A 24,043-nucleotide genomic window follows, 5' to 3' on the forward strand; every position below is an offset into this window, starting at 1 on the left:
TGTTGTTATCCGTTTAGTTTCTCTGAGAATGTACCAGCTTTAATTTTTTTTTTTTTTTTTTAAAGTTCAAGTATATTTTCCTCTAGAGGTATTATCCCTTTTTTTCAAATGGCTCAGGATGCAAATATAGACTTCATATATATATATATATATATATATATATATATATATATGTGTGTGTGTTTGTGATAATGACAGAGATGCTGGAAGCATATTTAAATTTCCACATATTCATGTGTATACAAGATATGTATTTAATTCAAGTACCATTTGTTTAAATATACTTAGCAGTAATAATGTTACACATAAATCATTTTACATTGTGAACCTGCTGTAACCAATTCACAAAAACAGACAAGGCAAAACTCAACATCTAAACATGAAAAGATATCTGCATACAATCAAAATAAAAGTAAGATGACCTACACACTGGATCGAAACCAATTTGTATCTTAGTCAACTTTTAGTGTTGTTGCTTACAGGTAATGTTTTCAGAACAATACCCAGGTGTTGCCATCCGATACAAAAAACACAGTAGCAGCTCAGAAATGTCTGTTAACAAACAAATAAATTCAGAAATAAATTATGTTTAAAGTTACCCATCCTCACACAGCCCTCAGAAACTGAGAATTTCTTGCTGTAGTGCAGGTAGGATGTTAAAAGTTACCCAACAGGTACCCTGTGATTTTAATCACAGGAAAATAATAAAATTCCCCTATGCAAAATTCTGGTGGTTTGAGCATTACTCATTAACATCCACAGGAAAAAACATTTTATCTATATTAACAGAGCTGGGTTCACAAACAGTATAGCCCTGGCTGAGATACAAATGCTCAGTCCATGTGTGAATACCACTGGGAGGTCAGAGGAAGATCTGTGGCTTTAAAAGTACACACAAATTTCAAATGAAGGCAGAAATTTTGTTCAGGTGGGTTAACAATGGGGATTTATCATCAGTTTGCATTTCATATTAAAAACAGGGACCATAAAAAAAGTTGTATTTATTTAATCGCCTTCATCATAAAATCAATATATACAGTAAAAGAAACCAGTCATCAACAAATCCAAAGTTAACTAAAAAAAAAATAGAATAAAATCATTAAAATATCATACTTTTAATTCACTTTAAAAATGTTCCTCATTCTCTTTTAACATAGTCTAATTCCATCACTGGAACATAACTGTTTCAGATAAGGGGGTCAAAACTGCATTTGTTTGAAGTTCAGCCGTATCTAACAATTCCGCTAAATACTTAGCATTATAGAGATTTTTTTAAATAAAATAACTTTGCAACTTCGTTTTAAACCTGTACGGCACTAATAATTATTTCTTCAGTTTTATTCACTGAAATAATTCACAACCTTTTTTTTTTTTTTTTTTTTTTTTTTAGCACCAACACATCCTGAAAATACTCGGCTGTTCAAGTCTAGTGTATTGTTTGCATTGTTTCTAGTTCCTGTACCTTCTGACAACAAAGCAACATTCTCACCGTTATTCCTTTTTGCCTTTTGGATTAAAGGGATACATTGAGCATCTTCAGAATAAATGGTTGTGTGAATCTCAAAAAAAACAGAATCTGTAAAAGAACTACTTGAGAGAGAGAGAGATCCAGAGAGAGAGGGGGAGAGAGAAACTCAGAAGCCCTGCTCATTCTCCCCCAGGCAGTCTGGTCGAACTGGCATCCTTCCCATAAGTTCTTTTGAGCCCTTTCAAAGTGGCTCTGGGTGAACAAGCACTCCGATTGTCAGTGTGAATGGCGGCTTTCCTGTGCCCTTGCATCCACTTATGTCAATGTGCTACTGTTGTCTGCAAGTCCCCCATGCCCCTGACAGGACCATTAGAATCGTTTGTCCTCGAGTGGTGTGCCTATGACCAGTTCCTTGTTCCCAAAATCCCAGTATGCTGTCATGTGAAACGCCATGTTGGACAGAACCACCAGGTACTCCAGGAATGCGAACACTGTGTACACTGGGGAAGAGGGTAGCGAGTCAGTGAAGTAAAGCTGGAGCAGGAGGAAACATGGACTTGAATGTATGAGACAAGTTCACCAGTAACATTTGTCAAAAGGGGATTGTGATATAACAATTAAAGTTGGTTTCTCAATTTTTTTTTTTTCTTCACTAAAACATCTGACAACAGGAAACAAGTATTTCTCCTTTTTTTTCAACATGTGCTTCTAAAAGTGACATCATTTATTAATAACACATAACTACATGCCCACTACTCACCCCCGGGTTCGCAGTAGGCGTTATGCCGAACAAAAACACATAGGGCAAAGATGAAGGTCATCAGGTTGAAGATGAAGATGCGATGCTTCCAGAGATAGGAAGTCAGTTCCTAGAATATGCAAAGAGAAGAAAGAATCGTGAAATTTCACTTACATTAGTCCGATACAGAAAACTACATTTATCATATTACAAAACTGACAAATTCTACTGGTTACCCAATTAAAATACTTTTGCCAGTTTTCACATTTTTACTGCAACAGCTGCAAATACACTCACTGGCCAAAATATATATATATATATATATATATATATATATATATATATATATATATATATAAATAAATAAATAAATAAATAAATAAATAAAACCATAAAGGCAATTAATTCAGGAGAATGACAATGGGTTCTCAAGCTGGCTGGCTCATCCTGAAACGCTGAGGCTATCAGATGTGGTCATGGAAAGAGTCTCCAGATGTTCCTGGAATGGCAGCGTTTGCAGAATAGCACCACAGGAAAAGCATCATTCTGAAAGCAAGTGAGGTAAGGACGGGTCTAGCCTAGATGTGTTCAACATATTGCGACAAGCAACAGATGTGCTAAAGTGGCTCAGATCACAGAAATCCTCAACACTGGACAAGATAGTGTTTCTACTTGAACATATTGTATGCCTATTCACTTACCTCTTATCAACTCTGAAGGCCTGTGTTTGAACAAGTTTTGTGAACATTTACCACATTTTCATTTGTAGGTGTAAGTAATGCAAGTAACACTACATTCACACTGCGCCTTCTCTACTGCTTTTACGGTACAACTAAAGTCTGCGGCTTTGAAAAGTACACCAATGCAATTAAAATAAATAATATACCAGGTATATAAATAGAGACACATACGTATTATATATATATATATATATATATATATATATATATATATATATATATATATATATATATATATATATATATATATATTATACACACACACACACACACATAATGTACAACAGCCACACTCTAAGACTCCCCCTCGCCCCCCAAAGGCAACAACTGCTAAGTATTAAAAGCAACGAATACAAAAAAGGAGTCAGTCACATTCTTATATATAGTAATGTAATACAAACCTACAATCAATAAAGGTCTCCCATACATCCTTCATTTTTAACATAACACATTTGCAACATGTAGTCTTTTGCAATAAAAACACTTTTGCACCTTTTCCATCTCGATGCCAACATTACTACTAAGATTTTTACACTGTCTAATCTATTTAGATTTTTGCTCCACTTTCAAGATCAGAAATAGAAAGTAGAATTCTGTACAGTACAGTCTTGGCGTCTAACAGGCGAAAGTCAAGGCAGATGGGGAAAGACATGTACTTGTCACTTTCTAATTCACATTTGCTTTTTTTTTATTTTTATTTTTATTTCAATCCATACCAATTACTTCTTCAAAATCAGACCAGAAAGCGCATGATCCGAGATGCTTTGCAGTCAAGGTCCCAGGGTGTCAATGAAACAGCAAGGGACAGGTCTGTCTGGTATGCAGTACATGTGAAAGGTTGAGTGTGGGCAGACTCTACTTATAAGTCACTATATACTGCAATTACGTGCAATTGCAATTTGGGCTGATGATAATATGCAGAGTGCATCAGCTGGCTGCAAGATGATGCGTTTCACTTCTGCAAGCTGCTAGGCCAGTACAGGAAATGCGTCTGTCTTTGTGATTTAGGGTCCAGCACTGTGAATATAAATACAGTCTGTGGCTTCCTTAAACTCGCTACTGTAACAACCCCTCCCCCCAATCTGAACACCCAGAGCCGAGCCAGTCCAAAACTTTGAACATGGGGTTCAGCAAGTTGCAGCGACAAAAGGAAGAATGATGTTCTTATGTTAGAAGTATGTTGGCGATGAAGTCCTTTGTAGAAAACTATATTCTTTGGGATATACACTGATTATCTTGAATCTAAGCTGGACAAGTGACTTGCAATACCTCTCTTTTCAGCGGTTACAGAGTGAGTGTCAGCTGGTAAGCTCTTAGTCCTCGACTCTAACCAGTAGGCCACACTGGTTGCTGCTGCAGGCTTTTAAACTATGAATGGGGTGGAGATGCTGGAGGTAATTTTTACATCTGAAAGCACACTACAAGCAAATCACTTTCCCTATCACTAATACAAGTTAGGAACTCAGTAAATAAACAGGTGGTCCTTTCAAGAAAAAGAATAAAAAAAAACCAACCACATTTATTTCTTTAGAAAAAAAAAAAACTACTTTTTAAACAGTGGCCAACTGCCTCGCTTACTAAAACAGGAAATCTCTTTTTTTCCTCCTCATTTTTGCAAAATGTACTGTGTTGCTTAAGTCGTTGCAACACTGAGCAGCTTTTTTTGCAAATGTGGAAAGACTCAAGCTTAGCAAGCACTTGTTATCATTTATATATTTATATATACACACACATATACACACATATACACACACACAGGTATATATGGGGAGTGGATGCGACTGTAAAACAGACAAGTTCACTATATTACACTGTATATATTACTTGTATACAGTCAGCGCCACTTAAATCAGGACACTGGTAAATCGGGATTTCTGCTTTAATGGGATAAACTTTGGGAGACTGTTCTTCCCAATGCTATTTATGTTGTTTAATTGGGATACAGTATTTTCAAATGATGAACAAAGATCGCTTTTCAGAGCAAGACAGGTTCATGTAGCGCAGTGACTACGTGATTACGCTGTGACCTGCTTAAATTGGGTAAACCAGTGGTTTTTGCCTCACTTGTCATTTGCGAGTTGTCGTCATGACCGACAAGCAAAAACAAATCGATTTCATTTTGTTTAGGAATAAAAAAACAATTGATTTGCATTTCAAATGATGCATTTAGCTTTTATTCATAATGTGATGTGATTTCATTCTTTTTCTTTTCATTTAGAAATTTAAAAAACAGTAAAATATACTTTTCTTGTGCATGTCGTAATTTATGAATAGAAGTGCGATTAAGGTCCTCTCAAATGCCTCTCGTTTAATCAGGACAGCCACTTATTCAGAATATTTTTACATCGCCCGAGGAGTCCCAATAAAGCGGCGGAGACTGAAGTAAAACCGAACATAATAATTTGAAATTTAAAAGACGAACTGGATATTTTGTCCCTTTCAAAAGTAGTTATAGTACTGTTAGTAGGCCCCTTTATATGTATAAAAACAGCAGAGCAATGAAACTTGACACAAGGAGGCCCAAATGATGGGAAACAAGATTATGGAACCACCACCATCATACGTCAGATAGCAGACACCTTTTATGTTTTGTTGCATTATGGGAATCATTAGTCGCAGAGAATGTTTAGAGATTGAATACAGCATTTTCACAAGGACTCAATAATCAATCCAAATGACTTAATAATCAATCAGCACAATACTGGACATGTGCCTGCATGTCAGCCGTAGGTATTGAAAGAACTGCTTTACTTTCTTATAGCAAAGGAACCATGACAAGGTCTCCTGTATATATTTACAATGTGCAATTACGTCCCCCCGCCCCACTCCAGAAACGCAATTCATTTTGCACACACGTCATAAGGACAGTAACGTAGTAATCTTCTCCACAAAGTGGTAAGTGTTGGGAAGCAAACACAGATCTTTACTCAGATGAGCTGCAGATTTCCCAGACAGCAGGGGAAAGCCTTGCTCATTAGTGCCTAGCTCTGCTATGTCGGCAACACTGAGGTCACACAGCTTTGCTTCACTCTGTCCAAATGCAATTCAACAATTTTGCTTCCTGTTTTTGGGTTGTGCATGTGATATACTTGTTAATATGTGGGTGGGTGTGTGCGTGCACTTTTATTTATTTATTTTTTTTAAAGCTCATTCATTTACATAGGAGACAGTGCTGATGCCATGAACCTTTTTTTTTTTAAATACAAATTTCTTCAGAAATACAAAAAAAACAATTACTTGCCATTTACTTTCTTTATAATAACTCTGAATCCCAGAAGCTAGACACACTGGCGTACCAATCACTGCTTTTCCTAAGACTAAAGTGTTTTTAATGTGAACTCAATTCCTTCATACGACTTTACGAAGCTGACTGGAAGTGTAGCATTGAAGTATCTGAAAGGAATGTTTGTTAAACATTCTTCACTAACAGCTACAAATAGAGACGTGCTCAAATTTGTTGGTACCCTTACAGCTCATTGAAATAATGCTTCATTCCTCCTGAAAAGTGATGAAATTAAAAGCTATTTTATCATGTATACTTGCATGCCTTTGGTATGTCATAGAATAAAGCAAAGAAGCTGTGAAAAGAGATGAATTATTGCTTATTCTACAAAGATATTCTAAAATGGCCTGGACACATTTGTTGGTACCCCTTAGAAAAGATAATAAATAATTGGATTATAGTGATATTTCAAACTAATTAGTTTCTTTAATTAGTATCACACATGTCTCCAATCTTGTAATCAGTCATTCAGCCTATTTAAATGGAGAAAAGTAGTCACTGTGCTGTTTGGTATCATTGTGTGCACCACACTGAACATGGACCAGAGAAAGGAAAGGAGAGAGTTGTCTGAGGAGATCAGAAAGAAAATAATAGACAAGCATGGTAAAGGCCACAAGACCATCTCCAAGCAGCTTGATGTTCCTGTGACAACAGTTGCAAATATTATTAAGAAGTTTAAGGTCCATGGAACTGTAGCCAACCTCCCTGGGCGCGGCCGCAAGAGGAAAATCGACCCCAGATTGAACAGAAGGATAGTGCGAATGGTAGAAAAAGAACCATGGATAACTGCCAAAGAGATGCAAGCTGAACTCTAAGGTGAAGGTACGTCAGTTTCAGATCGCACCATCCGTCACTTTTTGAGCGAAAGTGGGCTCCATGGAAGAAGACCCAGGACAGATGAGTCAAAACTGGAGCTTTTTGGCAAGTCACATCAGTTCTATGTTCACAAGACGAAAAAATGAAGCTTTCAAAGAAAAGAACATCATACCTACAGTGAAACATGGAGGAGGCTCGGTTATGTTTTGGGGCTGCTTTGCTGCGCCTGGCACAGGGTGCCTTGAATCTGTGCAGGGCACAATGAAATCTCAAGACTATCAAGGCATTCTGGAGCAAAACGTACTGCCCAGTGTCAGAAAGCTCTGTCTCAGTTGCAGGTCATGGATCCTCCAACAGGATAATGACCCAAAACACAAAGCTAAAAAGCACCCAAGAATGGATAAGAACAAAACATTGGACTATTCTAAAGTGGCCTTCTATGAGTCCTGATCTGAATCCTATCAAACATCTATGGAAAGAGCTGAAACTTGCAGTCTGGAGAAGGCAACCATCAAACCTGAGACAGCTGGAGCAGTTTGATCAGGAAGAGTGGGCCAAACTACCTGTTAACAGGTGCAGAAGTCTCACTGAGAGCTACAGAAAACGTTTGATTGCAGTGATTGCCTCTAAAGGTTGTGCAACAAAATATTAGGTTAGCGGTCCCATCATTTTTGTCCATGCCATTTTCATTTGTTTTATTATTTACAATATTATGTTGAATAAAAAAATCAAAAGCAAAGTCTGATTTCTATTAAATATGGAATAAACAATGGTGGATGCCAATTACTTTTGTCAGTTTCAAGTTATTTCAGAGAAAATTGTGCATTCTTCGTTTTTTGTGGAGGGGTACCAACAAATTTGAGCACGTCTGTAAATAACCATTACAAAAATCAAATTTCTCTCTAATAAAATTAGTGTGTTTCATAAAGGAAAATCTGAGCCCTACAAAATTGATATATATATAAATAAAATACTGGAATTATTTTGTACTTTAAAATGCACAGTACTGCTATTTAAAAATACCAGTCTATACAGAACAATGGTTTTTGCAAACAAAAAAGCAAGCAAATGAGTGTCTCTACTTCCTACAGACCTCCTTTCATCACTCTTGTATTTGGAAGGAAACAACATAGCAATGTTATCCATCAACTGTTTCATTCCTATGTCAAGAGACATGTGCAATACCACCTCCCCCAGTGAGACCACAGTGCCACCAACCATCCCCACACTGTTCCTCTCTTTCAAACTATATACCGTCAGTACTGTCAGACTGAAAAAACAAAATCATGTTCTAAACTGATAGCAAGAAGATTTTTTAAATGGCAAGATTACCTCAAATGTGTGCAAATAGCGGAGAACATATTTCTTGAGCTTTACGTTTGTTGTTAATCTCTAAAGCAGTGGTTCTCAATCTGTGGTCTGCGGACCACTGGTGGTCTGCCGGCTCCCTTCAGGTGGTCCGTGGAAAGGTTACATAATTATGGAAAAGAAGCAGCAGCATAGTTTATAGATCCCATTGCAAACCCCAAAATTTGAGACCTTCAACTCAGGAAGAAAATGCATACATGGAGAAGTCTAAACTCTCCCTCATATATAGTTTTTAAGTGTCAATGTATTCTTTACTAGGGAGTTTTTGTGTATTGCGCTCACGTGCACTCAACACAGCTTGTAAAGAAAGGGATAACACACGACAGGGTGTGCGTTGTGTTGCATGAACATACTGCTGTAGTTGGGTTGGAGCCACGAAGCGAGGCAAAGCAACGCACAAGCCCTGGAGTTGTATCTCACTTATAAAACTGTGCATTGTACAGTTATATAACTGCACGTTAGAAAAATCCTCAACAGCCAATCAGCGTGCAGCATCCAAACATTCTGTTTTATAAATAAAGATTACAGCTAGAGATTCGTAGCTCTGACTGTGCTGGCACCTCATGGATGCATTGTAATTTTAACAGATTATTAATTCACAAATACATTTCTGCTGTAATTATTAATTTAAAAATAAAACTATACATTCCACCCCCATCCCCTGTAAATTCGTGTTAATGAAAAGTAAACTTGAACCGTTTGAGTTTGAGAACCACCACTCTAGAGTTTGACATGTGTAATGTAATGGAGCACTGCCACCTACAGGCTGGATTCCTGTACTGCTCCAAAAACAGCAAAGTCTCTTTCGATACATCTTTCTGGCAGGGGCACAATTGTCTGAAGCAGACAGTATGTCCCCTACAAGGAACTTCATTCATTCTCCAAGTTAACTCACAGAAAAGCATAGACTTCTTTTTTTTTTTTTAATTTAGAGATTTGAAGTGTCCCTGTATCACGGACAGTAGGAAATAGTGCCTAATAGAGATGCAACATTTAAATCGACGCATCGATTATTGATCATCCATCCTTAAATTTCCAGGGCTTTGATTACATATTGGTGAATCGATTCATCACATTAGAGCCCAGATTGAAGTCTCCCATTGCCAGTTTGCATTCAAACCTTGATAAAGGTAGCTGTGCTTATATTAGTGCAAGCACATTGCTTGGAAACAAATGTTAGGCCTCTGGATTTGCATTGGACAAGTCATATCAGTATTTTATTTAAACGTTTTCTGCTTTAAACATTAAAATGAAACCAATTATTAAAAAAAAAAAAAAAAAAAAATGGAAGAATCGGACACGAAGATTGGTAATGTTTGGGGTAAAGGAAAGGGAGGACGGAAAAGCGATGTTTGGCAGTTTACTGGATTTCGGGTATATGGTAAATGCTTTTGACATAAAATGTTAACAGTGTTAATAAGCAGATGAATTGTGTTTAAAAAAACAGTATTGATGTTGTATTATTAATGTCTTAAAGGGACATATGGCGAGGACGTACGCATATTCTTTTCAGTTGTTAATTTAACTCAAGTATTTTTAATTTTTTTTTTGTTTATTTCTCAAAAGTGTTCTCATTTGAATAAGTTGTGTCTTGCTGTTTAACTATTATGCACAGCAGAGTTTTCGGTTATAGGGTCTTTTGATACAAATCCTAATGTTTGTTCTTGATACTGAAAAATAAAATGTTGATGCATCAAATATTGTCAGTAAGTATGTGATAATTGATTAGGTGCCGATTGAACCACTAGTGCTTGAGGATTGCACTGTTTGAGCACTTTAAATAAGCACCATTGCGTTGTACATCATATCAAACTTCGGGTTACTTCTCTGTGTTGAACACATTTCCCATACAAACCTCAATGACAATTCATAAACAAGTACAAAGAACATATCTGATCATTAAAACTTACCAGAAAGAAGGGAAACCAGGATAGGACAAAAGGAGGGGAACATTTATAATTTATAGCATTAAATACAGTCAAGAGATCATAAATTCATAATTAATTACTATAACAGAACCTCTTCAATACGGAAGGCACAATGACTTTTCCCCACTAAAGGTATTTCTGGTGACAAATTGTCAAGAGATGATACAGCAGAGACAAAGCTCTGACTTATTAGGTACGGCACAGGAAACATTAATCAGACCTCCTGTTCTAAGCAATGTTTGCCTACCCGACTTCTTAGGTTTATAACTAAGAGTTAATGAGGGCAAATTCTGTGAAAATGCTCCATTTGTCACAGAGAAGTCATCAATATCAGACTCTGTAATGAATGGTCTATACCAAGGGTTCTCAAACTTTGTGATAGTGGGCCTCCCTTGGGTAAGATAAAAAAAAAACAAATGTAATATGTAAAAGATGCCGCACTTTTGCACACACACACTCACTGACCAATAGAAAAGATTCTCATAGTAAAAGCATATCAAAGTGTAGTAAAGCACAGCGAAAGCATTAACAAGAATAGCAAGGTATGGTAAAACATATTATTATTAATAAACAGGGCAAAACATGGTAAACACATAGTACAAGCATAGGAAAACTACAAAAATATAATGCAAAAATACTGTGGTAAACTTTTATAAGGGGAGGCTGTGGATCGCTGCAGTTTCAAAGCCAAGTAACCCAGATTTAAAAATACTTGATCACATTTTCTCATGAAGTACACTTCATGATGATGACCTCTGTTGCTGCATGGGGCTGTAGCATTTTTCTCTCACCAGAAAACAATACTGAATATAAAATCCCCAAGTTTAATATTTCTCTGCACTGTACACTGCTGAACTGTGCCACTGCAACTACCAACTGATTTGACAAGCCCACCCAGTTTGTGAAATGCAGAAATGTGGGAAACTGGTCATAAGTATACCAAAATATTACATAAAAACTCTGAAGACATATTACCAGAATTAATATAAGCAAATAGTAATAACAGACCATCTATATTCATTCAGCTAATACTGCAATTCTATTTCCCAATGCTTAGAGATTTAATAGTTATTTGATGGATTGTTTTCTGGTAGAGAGGAGATAAACATACAGTACACAATGAAGGAAGTACTTAAGGTGTATACATAGACAACTGTATTTTTTAAAAATCTATTACAACATTTAAAATGTTGTTTTATTATTTTCTGCGACTACATGTCTATGATGTATGTTGTACTATATTATTATTGCAGTATCATGTGAATGCATTGTATATGCAAGTTCAAACACACATTAAAATCTTCAGTAATATTAAAAGAAACCAAATAAAGTTTAACATAATGTTTAGACAAAACTGAAGAAGACTTATGTATTACTGTTTCGGTTCCCCGGAGGGTTAGCGCTTATGTTTCTGTGCTGCTTGGCATCAAATCTGGCACAATGGGGTTAAAACAGAGATTTAGCCCAGCTGGTGACGTATTAGTCTCTGGTGCCTCCTTATTATCTGAATCTCTCTAAACTAAAAGCCTGTATGCTGCAGCAGCACAGAGCTGCATCTTTAATATCATGAACAGTGGCAGGGACAGGCACTGTGCCTTCCCTTGAACAGTCTGAGAACCTCTGGTCTGTACACAGACGTTTGATCATCAAAAAGTCTTGGGACAGTAGTCTGATATTGATGTATTGATTGTAACATACATCATGTTCATGGAATGGCCCTCGAGTGTCAGGGTTCTGTAGAAATATTTGTGCAATTGTATTTGTTTGACCATATAAATCTCACTGAAACCCAATAACCAGAGATAATAAGTAGCTAACGATTGCAGATGTTGCACAGGGAAGATAACATTTGTGCCATCAATTTGGTTCGTACTGAAGAGGTCTGCCAACGCAGGTAAGGAATAAGAAGGAAAAGGGCGATTACTGTACCTCTGAACTTACTGTGTGTTTCTTAGCCAGTCGCCACAGCTTGCAGGTCAGATACATGTGGCACAGAGCAGAACACATGAACAGGACGAAGGCATTTTGATGGACCACTGTAGAAACCAAGATTGATAGGTCACAATCTAGCAATTTAAATAAAAAGAGATGCTCTTTTTTTCTGGGGCTGACAACCATAGTTATAATGCAGTAGATAATAACATAAATACAGACAAGGCACCTCCTTATATACCCAGAGATTACATATTCACTAAAGCTTTCACTTCCCTATCCAAGCACAATCAATACTACAGTCAACCCACTTTATACCGCCAGGTAAGAGCTATGTTTACAATAAAATGAAACGTTTTAATTTTGTAGTTATACAATTATAGTATCTCCAGGCCATTTTAATTAAACATTAATGTTTTTTTTTTTTTTTTTTTTTTTTTTTTTTTTTAACTACAGTACTAGTTCTCACCAGTAGTCATCTTTTCTCATCTGTATGAAACACACATGGTTACTTTTGAAGAACAGTTTATACTTTAAAAATAAATAAAATTAAAAAAAGAACTCATTTAGTTTCAAATCACCCAAACAATTCCATAAAAACTTTTTTTTCTTTTTTTTTTTTTTTTACTGTACTGTCATTTTAACTTTAGTGTTTGTGGCACGACTGTAAGCCTGCTGAATACTATCCCCCATTGAATGATGCCATCTATTTATTTCACAAAGCAATTTAAGCTCAACAGCATTCTTTAAGCAGTTTAAAAAAAACACTTTTTAAATGAAAAAAGTAAAAAAAAAAATTCTGCCGTTTACAAAACTGATGCTTTAGTTTAAGTCAGCCTTCATTTGTGCAAAACGTGCATGTAAACAAACAAACCATACTTTTTTTTTTTTTTTTTAACATTTACTGTGGTTATAAAAGTCACTTATCTTAGACTGCGTCAAACCTTTTTCAGGTTAAACAAATCGACTTGTTCCATCAAGGTAAGCCATTTGTTTTTATCCATTAGACTGTCCTTCGATAAACAGTATATGCCTCACTTAGGCGAGAAAACATTTGCGATGTCTTGCTTTATTATTTTGAGATGCATACATGCAGATTTTTTTTCTTTTGCTCTGGTTAAATGTAGGGCCGACTCGCCATTTTGTACATTCTGGTTTGCTTTGAGAGCGGGAGTGTAGATGACATTCGTGTGAACGTTCAGTTAACAACGAATTAGGAAAGTGAGTCAAAGGTTAACTGCATAACTTTGTTGTTTTAATTGACCATGATTATTTCGCTGGCGCTACAATGAGGGAAACTACAATGCTTATATTTACGTTTGCTTGGCTTGGGAAGTTGGTGGGTGATGGACAGCGGGGTGGCGATATAACGGGTACAAATAGCACAGTTTTTATATTGGTGACATTTGTTCAGAGAGAATAACTGGCGGTATGCAAGGGTGGCGTTATAAAGGGGGGCAGTATAACGCGGGACAACTGTAATTTAAATCTTCCTTCTGAATGCATTTTAAACCATTTTTAAGGTAATTATTTTCAGTCTGGTGTGTGCAATTTTGGAAAAAATAATTGTTGTCTTGTTATCCAAGGGTCAAAACGCTAGAAAAATCTACTTGCCCCCTCCCTGTTGCACAAAAAAAGTAGAATATAATTTGTAGGATTTTGGTTTTATTTAACAGTGAACACAATCAATCAATCAATCAATTAATTAAACCCCTTTTACACATGTACACCCGACCAGTGTGGTCCTGGGACCCTCACGGGTCGGGTGCTTTTACAGTGGCAATATACCTGACCCGAACCGACCCCTACCCTGAAACTCCGGCCTGATAACACATCTGAATCTGGCTCAGGGCTGAAGCAGGCCGTCATGACACTAGTTCATCTTAACTGTTTCATCTGTAACCTTTATTTTGCCTTTATTCTATATGTTTTATGTTTATTTTTTCAGTGTATTACAGATTTGTACTCTCCATACATTAACAGTTTGTAATTATTTGACGAGCGAGTCAATGTTTTGATTTAACTTGGGCCCTTCTGTTAAGTATTAAACAGAAATAATGAAACTCCTTTAACTTACGTTAGATAAGATATGGCACCACATTTAATTCCAATGTTCAAAAATCCCAACACCAAAAAAAAAATAATAATAAAAAAAAAAAACAGATACCGGGTGCCTTTTTGTGAAACGGATCATCCTATTTACGTAACTCTTTGTCTTTACATTTTGATGAACTTTAACTTCTCCAAAGAAAATATTACCGAAATCGCTATAAACTTATTAAAACACACGGTTCTCTGGCTGCACTTTTGTTTTTAATAAATAGTCGGTCATTAGTTAATGCATCACCACATATGACACACTGAGGACGAGGTTCACCTGCAGTGCCAACAAAGGAAAAATCCAATTTCCAAGGAACTTTTTCATATTTCCAAATGTTTCGTTTTGTTTTGGCACTGATGCAGCTGCACAATTCCTCTTTTTTCATGCACCACCAATTGATCCATTTTATTTATTGAACAAGGATACAATGCATAGGGAACAAAACTAGCCTGTGATGGGTCTCTGCTTTAATAAGTGCTCCCCCCCATTTTACTTGGTAAAATATTACTTACAATTTTGTAGTATTATTACTAGAAATACAACATTACTAGAACCCTCACTGCACCCCCCTAAAAAGTTTAACATGCCCCCCAGGAGGGGCACCTCACCGGTTGAGACCTGCTGCTCTACCATGATACAAACACCTAATTTGCTTACCTAATGACATCTAGATCTTCAATACCACTTACCCATTTTTCATACTAAATATCCATTAGCATTTCTTATTCTATACTGTTTTACATACTGTTGATATGTCACACTGTTGGCTCTAATTTACAGCTGTGGTAAGGCTGACATACTTGTTACTTGTTGATGTGTAAACCGAAAGGGAAGTCAGCAAAGGTAAACTATGCCTTTTTCCTGTGTTATGTAACAGGACACATCTGTATGCAGTGGAAACTAGCGGTTCATCAGATTTCACCTCAACACTACAACATTAAATCTAAGTGTTAAAACTGATAGCATGTTTGCCTCTACAATTGAGTAAGTCAGTTAGCACTCACGGTAATTCTCATTGGAGGACACATAGGTGAGTATCATCAGCCCCAGGTTTTCCAAGGTACTCAGCAGCAGGTTGAGGTGGCACAGTGGCTGGTAGTAGCGGTGTGTGGCAGAAAGAACGCGGTAGTGATTCCAGTAGGCCACTGCCACCAAGAACCTGGGCGCAGAGTGCAGGCCGATACAGAAACGCCAGATGTAGCGCTGGGGCGTCTCCCCGCCGATGGCAGCGCTAATAGAGGGGAGGTAGTTTGAGACCTATCCAAACAGAGGGACGCGATTTACAGTAACACACTGCTTGGATACCATTTCATAATCTCATCACATTGCAGTTTGACCCAAACCAGCTTTGCAATAAGATGAATTTACGAAAGCAATGGTTGTCTGAAATCAAACCCTGAGAAACAAAGTAAGATGAGAAAAACCTGACGCAGCGTTAGGACGTTACTGCATCGTGTGTGTAAGCTTTGTATAAATCATTATTTATTCACCATAGGAAATCTTTAATGATTTAGGATTGCCTGGTCTTTTAATTTGTGTTTCTAAACTCAACCAATACAGAGATGCACCAGGCGGCAGGTGCTTGACATCTTACAATGGTGATCAGCTAAAGCAGTGAAGAATCTTTGTGTCTCAATACTCGTACAAGACCCACCATATAAACAGAAACCTGATTATTACAATGCCTTTCTGCTAGACTTTTAGCTGCCATGGTACAGACTTAAGCATGCTTCAGCTTGGAAGTCTGAATTCCAAAAGGCCAGCATAAGTTACAATCGATCAAGTCTCTACATTAGCTTCCTGCTGAATGCAACATTTGGAGTGCTGGATTTCAGACTATGAATATCTATGCATACTCACCCCACAGTGTGTGGCAGTGGTCTCCTTGAAATGGAAGAGCAGAGAGATAATGACGCAGGACACAAACCCCAAGAGAGGGCAGCAGACAGTGATGACAGCGAAGGAGGTGAACCGCAGGCGGAACAGAGTGGGGTCCCGGTCCAGGGGCAGAGGAATCTGGAGCATCCTAGGGGGTACAAGACCATACGCATCTTTTATTCCCTGTACCAGTCAGACACTTTGAATACGCATCTTGGGGAACAGAATATCTGAAATACATTATTACTAGGGATGACATACAACAGATCACTGAGCCCTCAACCATGCTAAGGACGTCTATTTAACAGTTCATCCACTTTTCAGCAACTAAAAATACATTTCGGTCCTAGGTCTTAAAATCTATTAGCGCTGTAACTGATCACGCTTTTTTCTTTTTTTTACATACATTAAATTCAGTATATACAGATTGTAGATAAAAAATAATAACAACAATTGCAGACAATTTGCAGCTAGTGACTATGAACTGCAGGACATGAAGTGATGGTGTACCAGGAAGTTGCGGCACATTTTACTTTTGTAAAACCTTGTACATTCTGAATTAAAGTAAAATCCAATCAAAGGTTCAAAATGTCTTAACAGACGAAACGACTGAAAAAAATGATCCATCTTTAACATAGCCTTGTTTAGGTTGGGAACATAATCCTTAATATTATTGTGTGCAATTTGTTTGCTGATAACTGAAAGAACAAGCAACACAATGTTGCACTTGTCATACGTGAACGCTTTTGTTTTGATTAAGTATCTTTATGTAAAATATTGCACACGTTTGTTAACACACATTATTAACATTCCAAATGTTTACCCACCAGCTTAATCCCGTATTTAACACAAATGGAACCGTAAACCACTCGGTAAAAATATATGTGACTGCAGTTCTCTAACGCTACCATCGCCATATTACAAAATTAACAAACGTGAAAAAAAAAACAAAAAAAAAAACTTATCAATGTGACGTGGTACCGAAACACCTTTGTATTTCGTGCAATTTACAAGACGATAATAATATAATTTATACTACAGTTCTATTGGTTAAATTTTTAACTACATTAATTTCAGAAGCATTTGGTGAACAGCGCTGGTCTATGCGGTTTTTACTTTGAAATTTAGTTTAATATATAGTTCCTTTCTTATCAAATGCAATTTTATTAAACAAACGCTAATTACTTGGGCTCCATTTATATAGTTCACATTTCACCAATTAAAAAACTACACGATCCCAAAATTATACCCATTTCTGTATATATTCACGGGCCTTCCTCAACCATTCCAACCAGGCGCTGGATTTCATTACCTGCCTGGGTTGCTGAGCTGGAGAGGCGATTTAAACTGCAGGCGACAGCCGGACAAATGTAAGTGGATATAGCATTTCTGAATAAATAAATAGTCCGCTAATCCCTTATTTAAAAAGTAATGATTATATATACAAAAAACATATAAACCCGCTACCCCGGCAATTTGTCAATTTGGGATCTTGCGGATTTACACAAAACTAAACCTTCCTCTGACATAGCTCATGCTAAACTGTACTGATACTAATCAGTTCAAATCTGATACCAGTTTGTTTGTATTTTGCAAACCCGGAAGAAGCTGCCGCACTCAGACAGGTGGCTGTAGATTTAAAGGGACACGCACCTAATTGAGTCGGTCCCGATCATCAAAATAGAATCTGCACAAAAACACACACTTCAGTTTTTAGAAGTTGAGGCAATTCATCCATTGACGTAACCTGATTGGCATTACCCTGTTAATCATTTAGGGTTCGCCAGCAACAGCAATGGTGAATATGGGAGCTGGCCGTGCATGTTTTCAAATAATTTTAATAAAACACATCAGCAATGAAACCTGAATTAATCAGTCACCCAATTGGCAGTGGTATGGCACGTGTTTCTATTTCATTATTTAAAAAAATGTGGTGCAGCGGCCGCTGAATTGTACTGCATTGTTTTAATCCAGTCATTTGTCGTGCAATTCAGATTTTGGATGTTTATTAATCGTGAAATGTTTCACCCCTCAAGTGTCGTGAAATGACTCCGTGTTGGAATTCGTAGGCTGTGAGTCGTGACGACTGTGGGATTGCAATAATTGTCACTCAATCAGAAGGGGTGGTACTTTGACATGTTAACCAATTAAATTATGTCTTGTAAAAGTGCAACACCTATAAACCAATAAGCGCATCTATTTTGGAATTTAACCCACCCTTTTTTTCCCTAAACTTTCGGAAGGACGTCTTAGGCGGGCCTAACGATTAAAATGTCTCCCGTCGCTATGACAGTTGACAGACAGCGAATTTAGCCAATCTCCTTTTGGTGCTTGACGGGTTGAGTTGTTACGTAAGACGTTCTTCACGCCTCCCTGGCCTCGCTAAAATAGATTACGCACTTTCCATCCTCGTTTAGCAGCGATAGAGCGATTCTGTAATTAAAAAATATAGCTATCGATACTGGGGAGATTGAACACATAAGGAATATATTTTCTTGCTGAACATCGTATGAAGAATATATTTGATTATTTTTACTACGTTGAACCGGTAGGTTGATTATGAACGATTTAAAATTAATAGAAAAAAAAAAAACGTAAAGTGTAGTATTTAATTAAATTGGGAAATATAAATTGTTAGCAGTTTATCGAGCAAATGGAACTTAATTTGTGTACATTTTAAAGGAGTTGCTTACAATACAGATAGTATGTATGTCTGACTAGTTATTACTAGTAAAAGAGAGGTATTTCGAGCAGGATTCAGGCGGTTTACAGCACGGGGCAGCATTTTACCTAAATCATGTACTTTTTATTTTAAAACAAAACCGAAAAACTATATATGTATATGTTTTCAAGCAATGATAAGTTAAAATAACAACACGGTTGTGTGAAAGTATCCGGGTTTCGTTCACTTATTTTGTAATTAAATCGATTCTGAACTGGCTTTAACCGGTTTATTCCAGCGTGACATAGTCTACCAGGTTGAAATATATTTTGAGCAATTTGAAGTATTTTGTAGATATGTTATGTAACTATTTTCTATTGTGGATCCGTGGGGTTGTTTTAGGATGTTTTGGGTGGTCAAGCCTAATCCCGCTAGGCCGCATATACCCTTTCTGGCGCCTCTTTTTCTAGACAGCAGTAAAGAAAAACAACTGTCCCCTTCTACAGAGTATCTTGTATAATATATAAAGACTTCAAACAGCCGCCTCGAAGCAGAACTGATAGTATTTTCAAGGTGACGTCTTTTACGTTTCCGATATTGTCCAACAACACTAGCAACGGCGTTTGCAAGACAATTTCTGCAGTGCTGGGCGCATGCATTCTGATTACTGACACAGGGTCTGGTATACAGGCAGCAATGTCTAAAACAGTTTCCTGTTCGTTTTACAGTATAACATTGTATTCTAGGTCTGGGCAGTGACGTTTAGTAAACACGTTTCATGATAGTCTGACATATGACATGACAACAACATGCAGTGATTCCGTTTCTAGCAGGGTGATGCGCGTTAAAACTATTTTTTTCACGATTAAACTATTTTTTGGGGCATTTAGGTTTTGGATGTCTTTTAGGTAAAAACTAAATGTAATAATCCATTTTTGGATTTTGTTTGTTTAATCTAAAATTTTATATCTTGGACAATGTTGTGTTACGTTTTAATCCACAGGGTAAGTTGAGTTTGGTTCCAAACTTGATTTCCCCTTTGCACAAGTAAACATGTGTAAATAACACTACATATTCTGGTATCTGTGATACATTTTCACGATGTTGAATGTATTCCTATCGGTAAAAGAATTGTTGGCCCATATTAAATGATTTGCTTTGCCAAGTCAGATCATGTGTGAAACTTCTATGGAACAGTTTTAAAACTAAATTGCTCTGAATTTAAAATTTGTAATGTATGTCATCAAATCAAATGACATTATGGGCATCTAAAGACCCTTTTGTTTAGGTACCATTCAATTCCACCTGTTTGACTGGATGATAAAGACAAAATGCATAAATATATTGGCTTCATACCACATCCTTAAGTCAAGTTTGATAATGGTACAATAAAAGTGAACTGACAGTTTTATTTACAAAGCCTTGTCAGCACTGCATATGTTATCTTGGAGACCATTTGTGGTATCTGCTCTAAAAACAAAAAACAAAAAAAAAACACAGCTATATCTACTGCATTATGTGTAGGCTTTACACAACTTTTTTAGTGTAAGTTGAGTTTAAGAAAGTGTGACACTGGTATGCAAGTTGAGTCATGCAGTTAATAGTTGCATGATTGAATTGCATTTAATGTAAAAATGGTGTCTATCCAGTTCTCAATGTTACAGAAATCTTTAAACATAACACAGGGAGCATGTGTTTTCCTGTGTCTGTTATTACAGTAACATGATTCTGTTGCTTAAGGTGCTGTTTTGTGTAGTCATTTTTGTGTTGATCTGTAATACCAAGTTCCAGGAATGAATAGTGATTGTAATACCTGTAAGGGAAAACTGTATAACTATGTTCTATGTGGCCTTGTAAATGTGCATTTTAACACGCCATGGTATTGGCTATATTTGGCTAGAATGGTTTAATTTGAGTTTACATTTCTCCCAGAAAAGGACTTGCTTATTTTTTTTTATTTTTTTATTTTTTTTTTTTTTTTTAAAAAGTCTTACATGACTGTCCATTAAATTGTTTCATTTCTACCCCCCCTTTTTCTCTAGACGTATGCAGCCCTGATAGACAGAGAAGATGTTTAACAAATCGTTTGGAACTCCTTTTGGGGGAGGCACCGGGGGATTTGGGACTGCATCTAATTTTGGACAGAGTAAGTCAGAATAGTTGATAAGATTCCAGACCATGTTTTGCAATCCACAAACATAACTACCTTAAATGCTACTGGAGCAGAGATTTGAGTGCAGTTACAGGTTGAGGAATCAGAATCTGTTGGCTACATAACACCACAACAGCTTCGCATACACATACAAATGTAAATGTATACTTTAACCTGGCATCGCTACATTGCGGTTCGCAAGACAGTGTCAAGTAACTCTGTAGCTGAAGAGTACATGGTGGTAGAATACAAGTATAAGAATATTTATAGTTTTGAAACAAGATTGCATTGCACACCACGCATCTGTCATTTTTGAAGCTGCCACTGCAGCTTCAAAAGTTTCAAAATTGTTTCTTGTAAAATTCTTGCAAGAAGTAATAAGCCTTTTGTGGCTTATTACTTAGCTTGTGAAGTCGTACATATGAGACCATTTGAAGAACTAAAACCTTTTAAATATTGGTATGGTCTAATAAAAATGAACTATTTTATGGTCACCTTTGTTTTAACCATTGCACCATATTTTTAGCACACCTTTGTAGTTTTTGTTCTCAATACAGAAGCAATTAAGCATTTTTACATCCTTTCACAGATACTGGATTTGGAGCCACTGGTGGGTTTGGAGCCTCAGCATTTGGCTCTAGCACTACTGCGGCTGGAGTCTTCGGGACTAAACCAGGTTTGGAACCTTCGTTTAACTTCTGAATGTTAAAAAATAAGTCTCTCCTTGGTTAAAGACGGTCCACATTTGTGTAAAACAGAAGCAGCCCACAATCATTGAGGGTGACTTTGTAGGAGACATTTAGTTAATAGGTTAGTCAGAATTGTGTTTGGTAGGATGTATGTTAAATAGATGATATTTAAACCTTTTTGCTGGAACATGTTTAGATCTACGGAAAGAGCATTTTTTAAATGTTTATGGTTCTGTGATACCTTCACATGTGTAATAAAACTACATATGAATAAGTAAGTGTGTGTAATATATATATATATATATATAATGTTAGTGTATCAAAGTACAGTAAGTGACTAAATGAAGCTGGTTTTAGTTTAGCCAAGGCATGACGATTCGAGCTGCATGATCATGCTGCAAACTTCAAAATCTGATTTGTTTGTGTATCTTAAGGAAAATTGGAATTTTAAAAGGTGAGCCTATTGAGTTCATCTTTTACATGTGCAATGACGACCATATTCAATGTGTGGTTCAGATCCAGAAGTATGTTTCTAATCACACTGTACTTTACTTTCTCAAAAGTGGTGACCGCAAACCCTCAACAAATCTACATTTCTGCTGGTAGAGGAGGTAAGCATGGCTTTTAAATAAACGTATGCAATCCCTTGTGATCTCAAGAGGAAAAACATTGTGGATGTGATCCATGGGTGGTGTGATCATGCAGCTCTGTTTTAAATCAAAGTTGGATAATGGTAGTAGTTGGTAGTCTTTCTCTGCAGTGAAAGCTTCAGGAAATTGAAAGCTTTCTGGGATCAATGGGTCCTCCCAAGTTATTTCTGGTACTCTTAACTCTTGCTCTCAATGTATTGTTTCCAGGTGGTCTCTTTGGTTCAAGTACCTTCAGCCAGCCTGTAACGTCCTCCACCAGCACAGGGTTTGGATTTGGAACTCCAGGCGGCACCACCACCAGTCTTTTTGGCAGCACCAACACAGGGGGAGGCCTCTTCTCGCAGCAGAGCAATGCGTTCAGCCAGAGCAAGCCCACCGGTTTCGGCAGTGAGTGTTTATTTTTATTTAGATGATCCAGTGTCACTGGGCAACACTGCACCACAGTAAACACTGTTTGAATATTTTTTTATACTTTTTATATTTTGTATTCTCTGTTTTACAGCATTTGGCACCAGCACCAGCAGTGGTGGGTTGTTCGGTACAACCAGCACGAACTCTAACCCCTTCGGAGGGACTTCTACGTCTCTTTTTGGGGCCACAGGATTTGGTGCTACACAGACAACTGGAACTACATTAAAGTTCAATGTAGGAAGCTTAATTTTTCCTTTGCTTTACAGGGACAGTCCAGTGTTTTAACACAGTAATGTAGTTGTGCTATATTCCCCTTTTAATGGAGAATGCTACAAAATGAGAAAGTTGCAAGATAAAACTGGTTTAAAATTGTCTGGTTGCTGTTGGGAAGTTGTTGGTTTAGCTATGTATATATCTAATCTTGCTGTTCTAGAACAATAATTATGTGTTCCTTTTGTGGATGTATTTGTCTGCAGGCACCCAGTGGAAATGATACAATGGTTAAGGGAGGAGTCACCACAAGCATAAACACCAAACATCAATGCATCACAGCCATGAAGGAGTATGAGAACAAGTCCCTGGAGGTCGGTCATGAAGACCTTTTTATTGTTTCAAAGTTATTGACTTACAAAGTCATCTTTTTAAAATTCTCAGCTTCAGTGGGGCAACTCTGACATTATGTCCCCATAATATAATACAATACAATATCTCAACACAATGTTGGAAGAAGGGTAATAAGATTTTGGTAGGATTAGTACTTGCGGTCCCAAATCAAATATAATTTGCTACCTGTTTGCCAGTTAATACTTTCGCATACCAAGTACTTTGTGAAGGGCTGCTAACTGACACTGTGACTCGCAGGAGCTGCGTCTGGAGGATTACCAGGCTGGAAGGAAGGGTCCTCAGAACCCGATGGCAGGGGGAACTGGTGTGCTGTTTGGTACCCCCACAGCCACATCAAGTGCTGCCACTGGACTTTTTGGGGCATCCACCACCAACAATGGCTTCTCTTTTGGCTTGAACAAAACAGGCTTTGGTGCCAGTAAGTAAAATTGTTTAGTTTAAATAGAAACTGTTGGTCAAAGTAATCCCACACAAACCTTTGTATGTATTGTACATTAATTACTAAGTGATAAAAAATGAACTGTTATAGTGTAACAATCACTTGCTGTTCTGAAACAGTAAATCGAGTTGGTTGAAATGTCTGTTTTACTTTGAACTTCAGA

The 24,043-nt window shown here is 37.1% G+C and overlaps 2 protein-coding genes across 11 annotated transcripts in view; one reads left to right on the top strand and one right to left on the bottom strand.

Moving 5' to 3' along the window:
- Positions 1-214: 214 nt before the first annotated feature.
- Positions 215-18,015, bottom strand: LOC117962628 (post-GPI attachment to proteins factor 2-like). Of its 6 annotated transcripts, none has more exons than XM_059029536.1 (6): positions 17,907-18,015; positions 16,236-16,401; positions 15,380-15,632; positions 12,284-12,378; positions 2,229-2,337; positions 215-1,968 (listed from the first exon to the last, which is right to left on the bottom strand). In XM_059029536.1, the coding sequence occupies exons 1-6, from the start codon at positions 17,927-17,929 to the stop codon at positions 1,838-1,840; spliced, it is 777 nt and encodes a 258-aa protein (XP_058885519.1). In that variant the 5' UTR covers positions 17,930-18,015; the 3' UTR covers positions 215-1,837. The 6 variants fall into 6 exon arrangements, with proteins under 6 accessions (XP_058885519.1, XP_058885523.1, XP_058885518.1 ...); XM_059029540.1 differs by lacking the exon at positions 17,907-18,015 and adding an exon at positions 17,503-17,526 and having other exon boundaries at positions 12,272-12,378; positions 15,380-15,606; XM_059029535.1 differs by having other exon boundaries at positions 985-1,968; positions 12,272-12,378; positions 17,907-18,014.
- The window catches only part of LOC131737817 (nuclear pore complex protein Nup98-Nup96-like), a 28,028-nt gene continuing 21,521 nt past the window's right edge, over positions 17,537-24,043 (top strand). Inside the window, exons 1-8 of one of the 5 annotated variants that reach the window (XM_059029530.1) lie at positions 17,537-17,623; positions 20,958-21,061; positions 21,657-21,743; positions 22,320-22,367; positions 22,614-22,793; positions 22,909-23,051; positions 23,294-23,401; positions 23,679-23,859. In XM_059029530.1, coding sequence (XP_058885513.1) covers positions 20,986-21,061; positions 21,657-21,743; positions 22,320-22,367; positions 22,614-22,793; positions 22,909-23,051; positions 23,294-23,401; positions 23,679-23,859 — 823 coding nt within the window. In that variant the 5' untranslated portion in view covers positions 17,537-17,623; positions 20,958-20,985. Of the gene's footprint in view, positions 17,624-18,306; positions 18,326-18,501; positions 18,802-20,957; positions 21,062-21,656; positions 21,744-22,319; positions 22,368-22,613; positions 22,794-22,908; positions 23,052-23,293; positions 23,402-23,678; positions 23,860-24,043 lie in introns of those variants that run through there. The other 4 variants (XM_059029531.1, XM_059029533.1, XM_059029529.1 and 1 more) reach the window with 4 other exon arrangements.

The sequence above is a fragment of the Acipenser ruthenus genome, chromosome 8, assembly GCF_902713425.1.
Source record: "Acipenser ruthenus chromosome 8, fAciRut3.2 maternal haplotype, whole genome shotgun sequence".
Lineage (NCBI taxonomy): Eukaryota > Metazoa > Chordata > Actinopteri > Acipenseriformes > Acipenseridae > Acipenser > Acipenser ruthenus.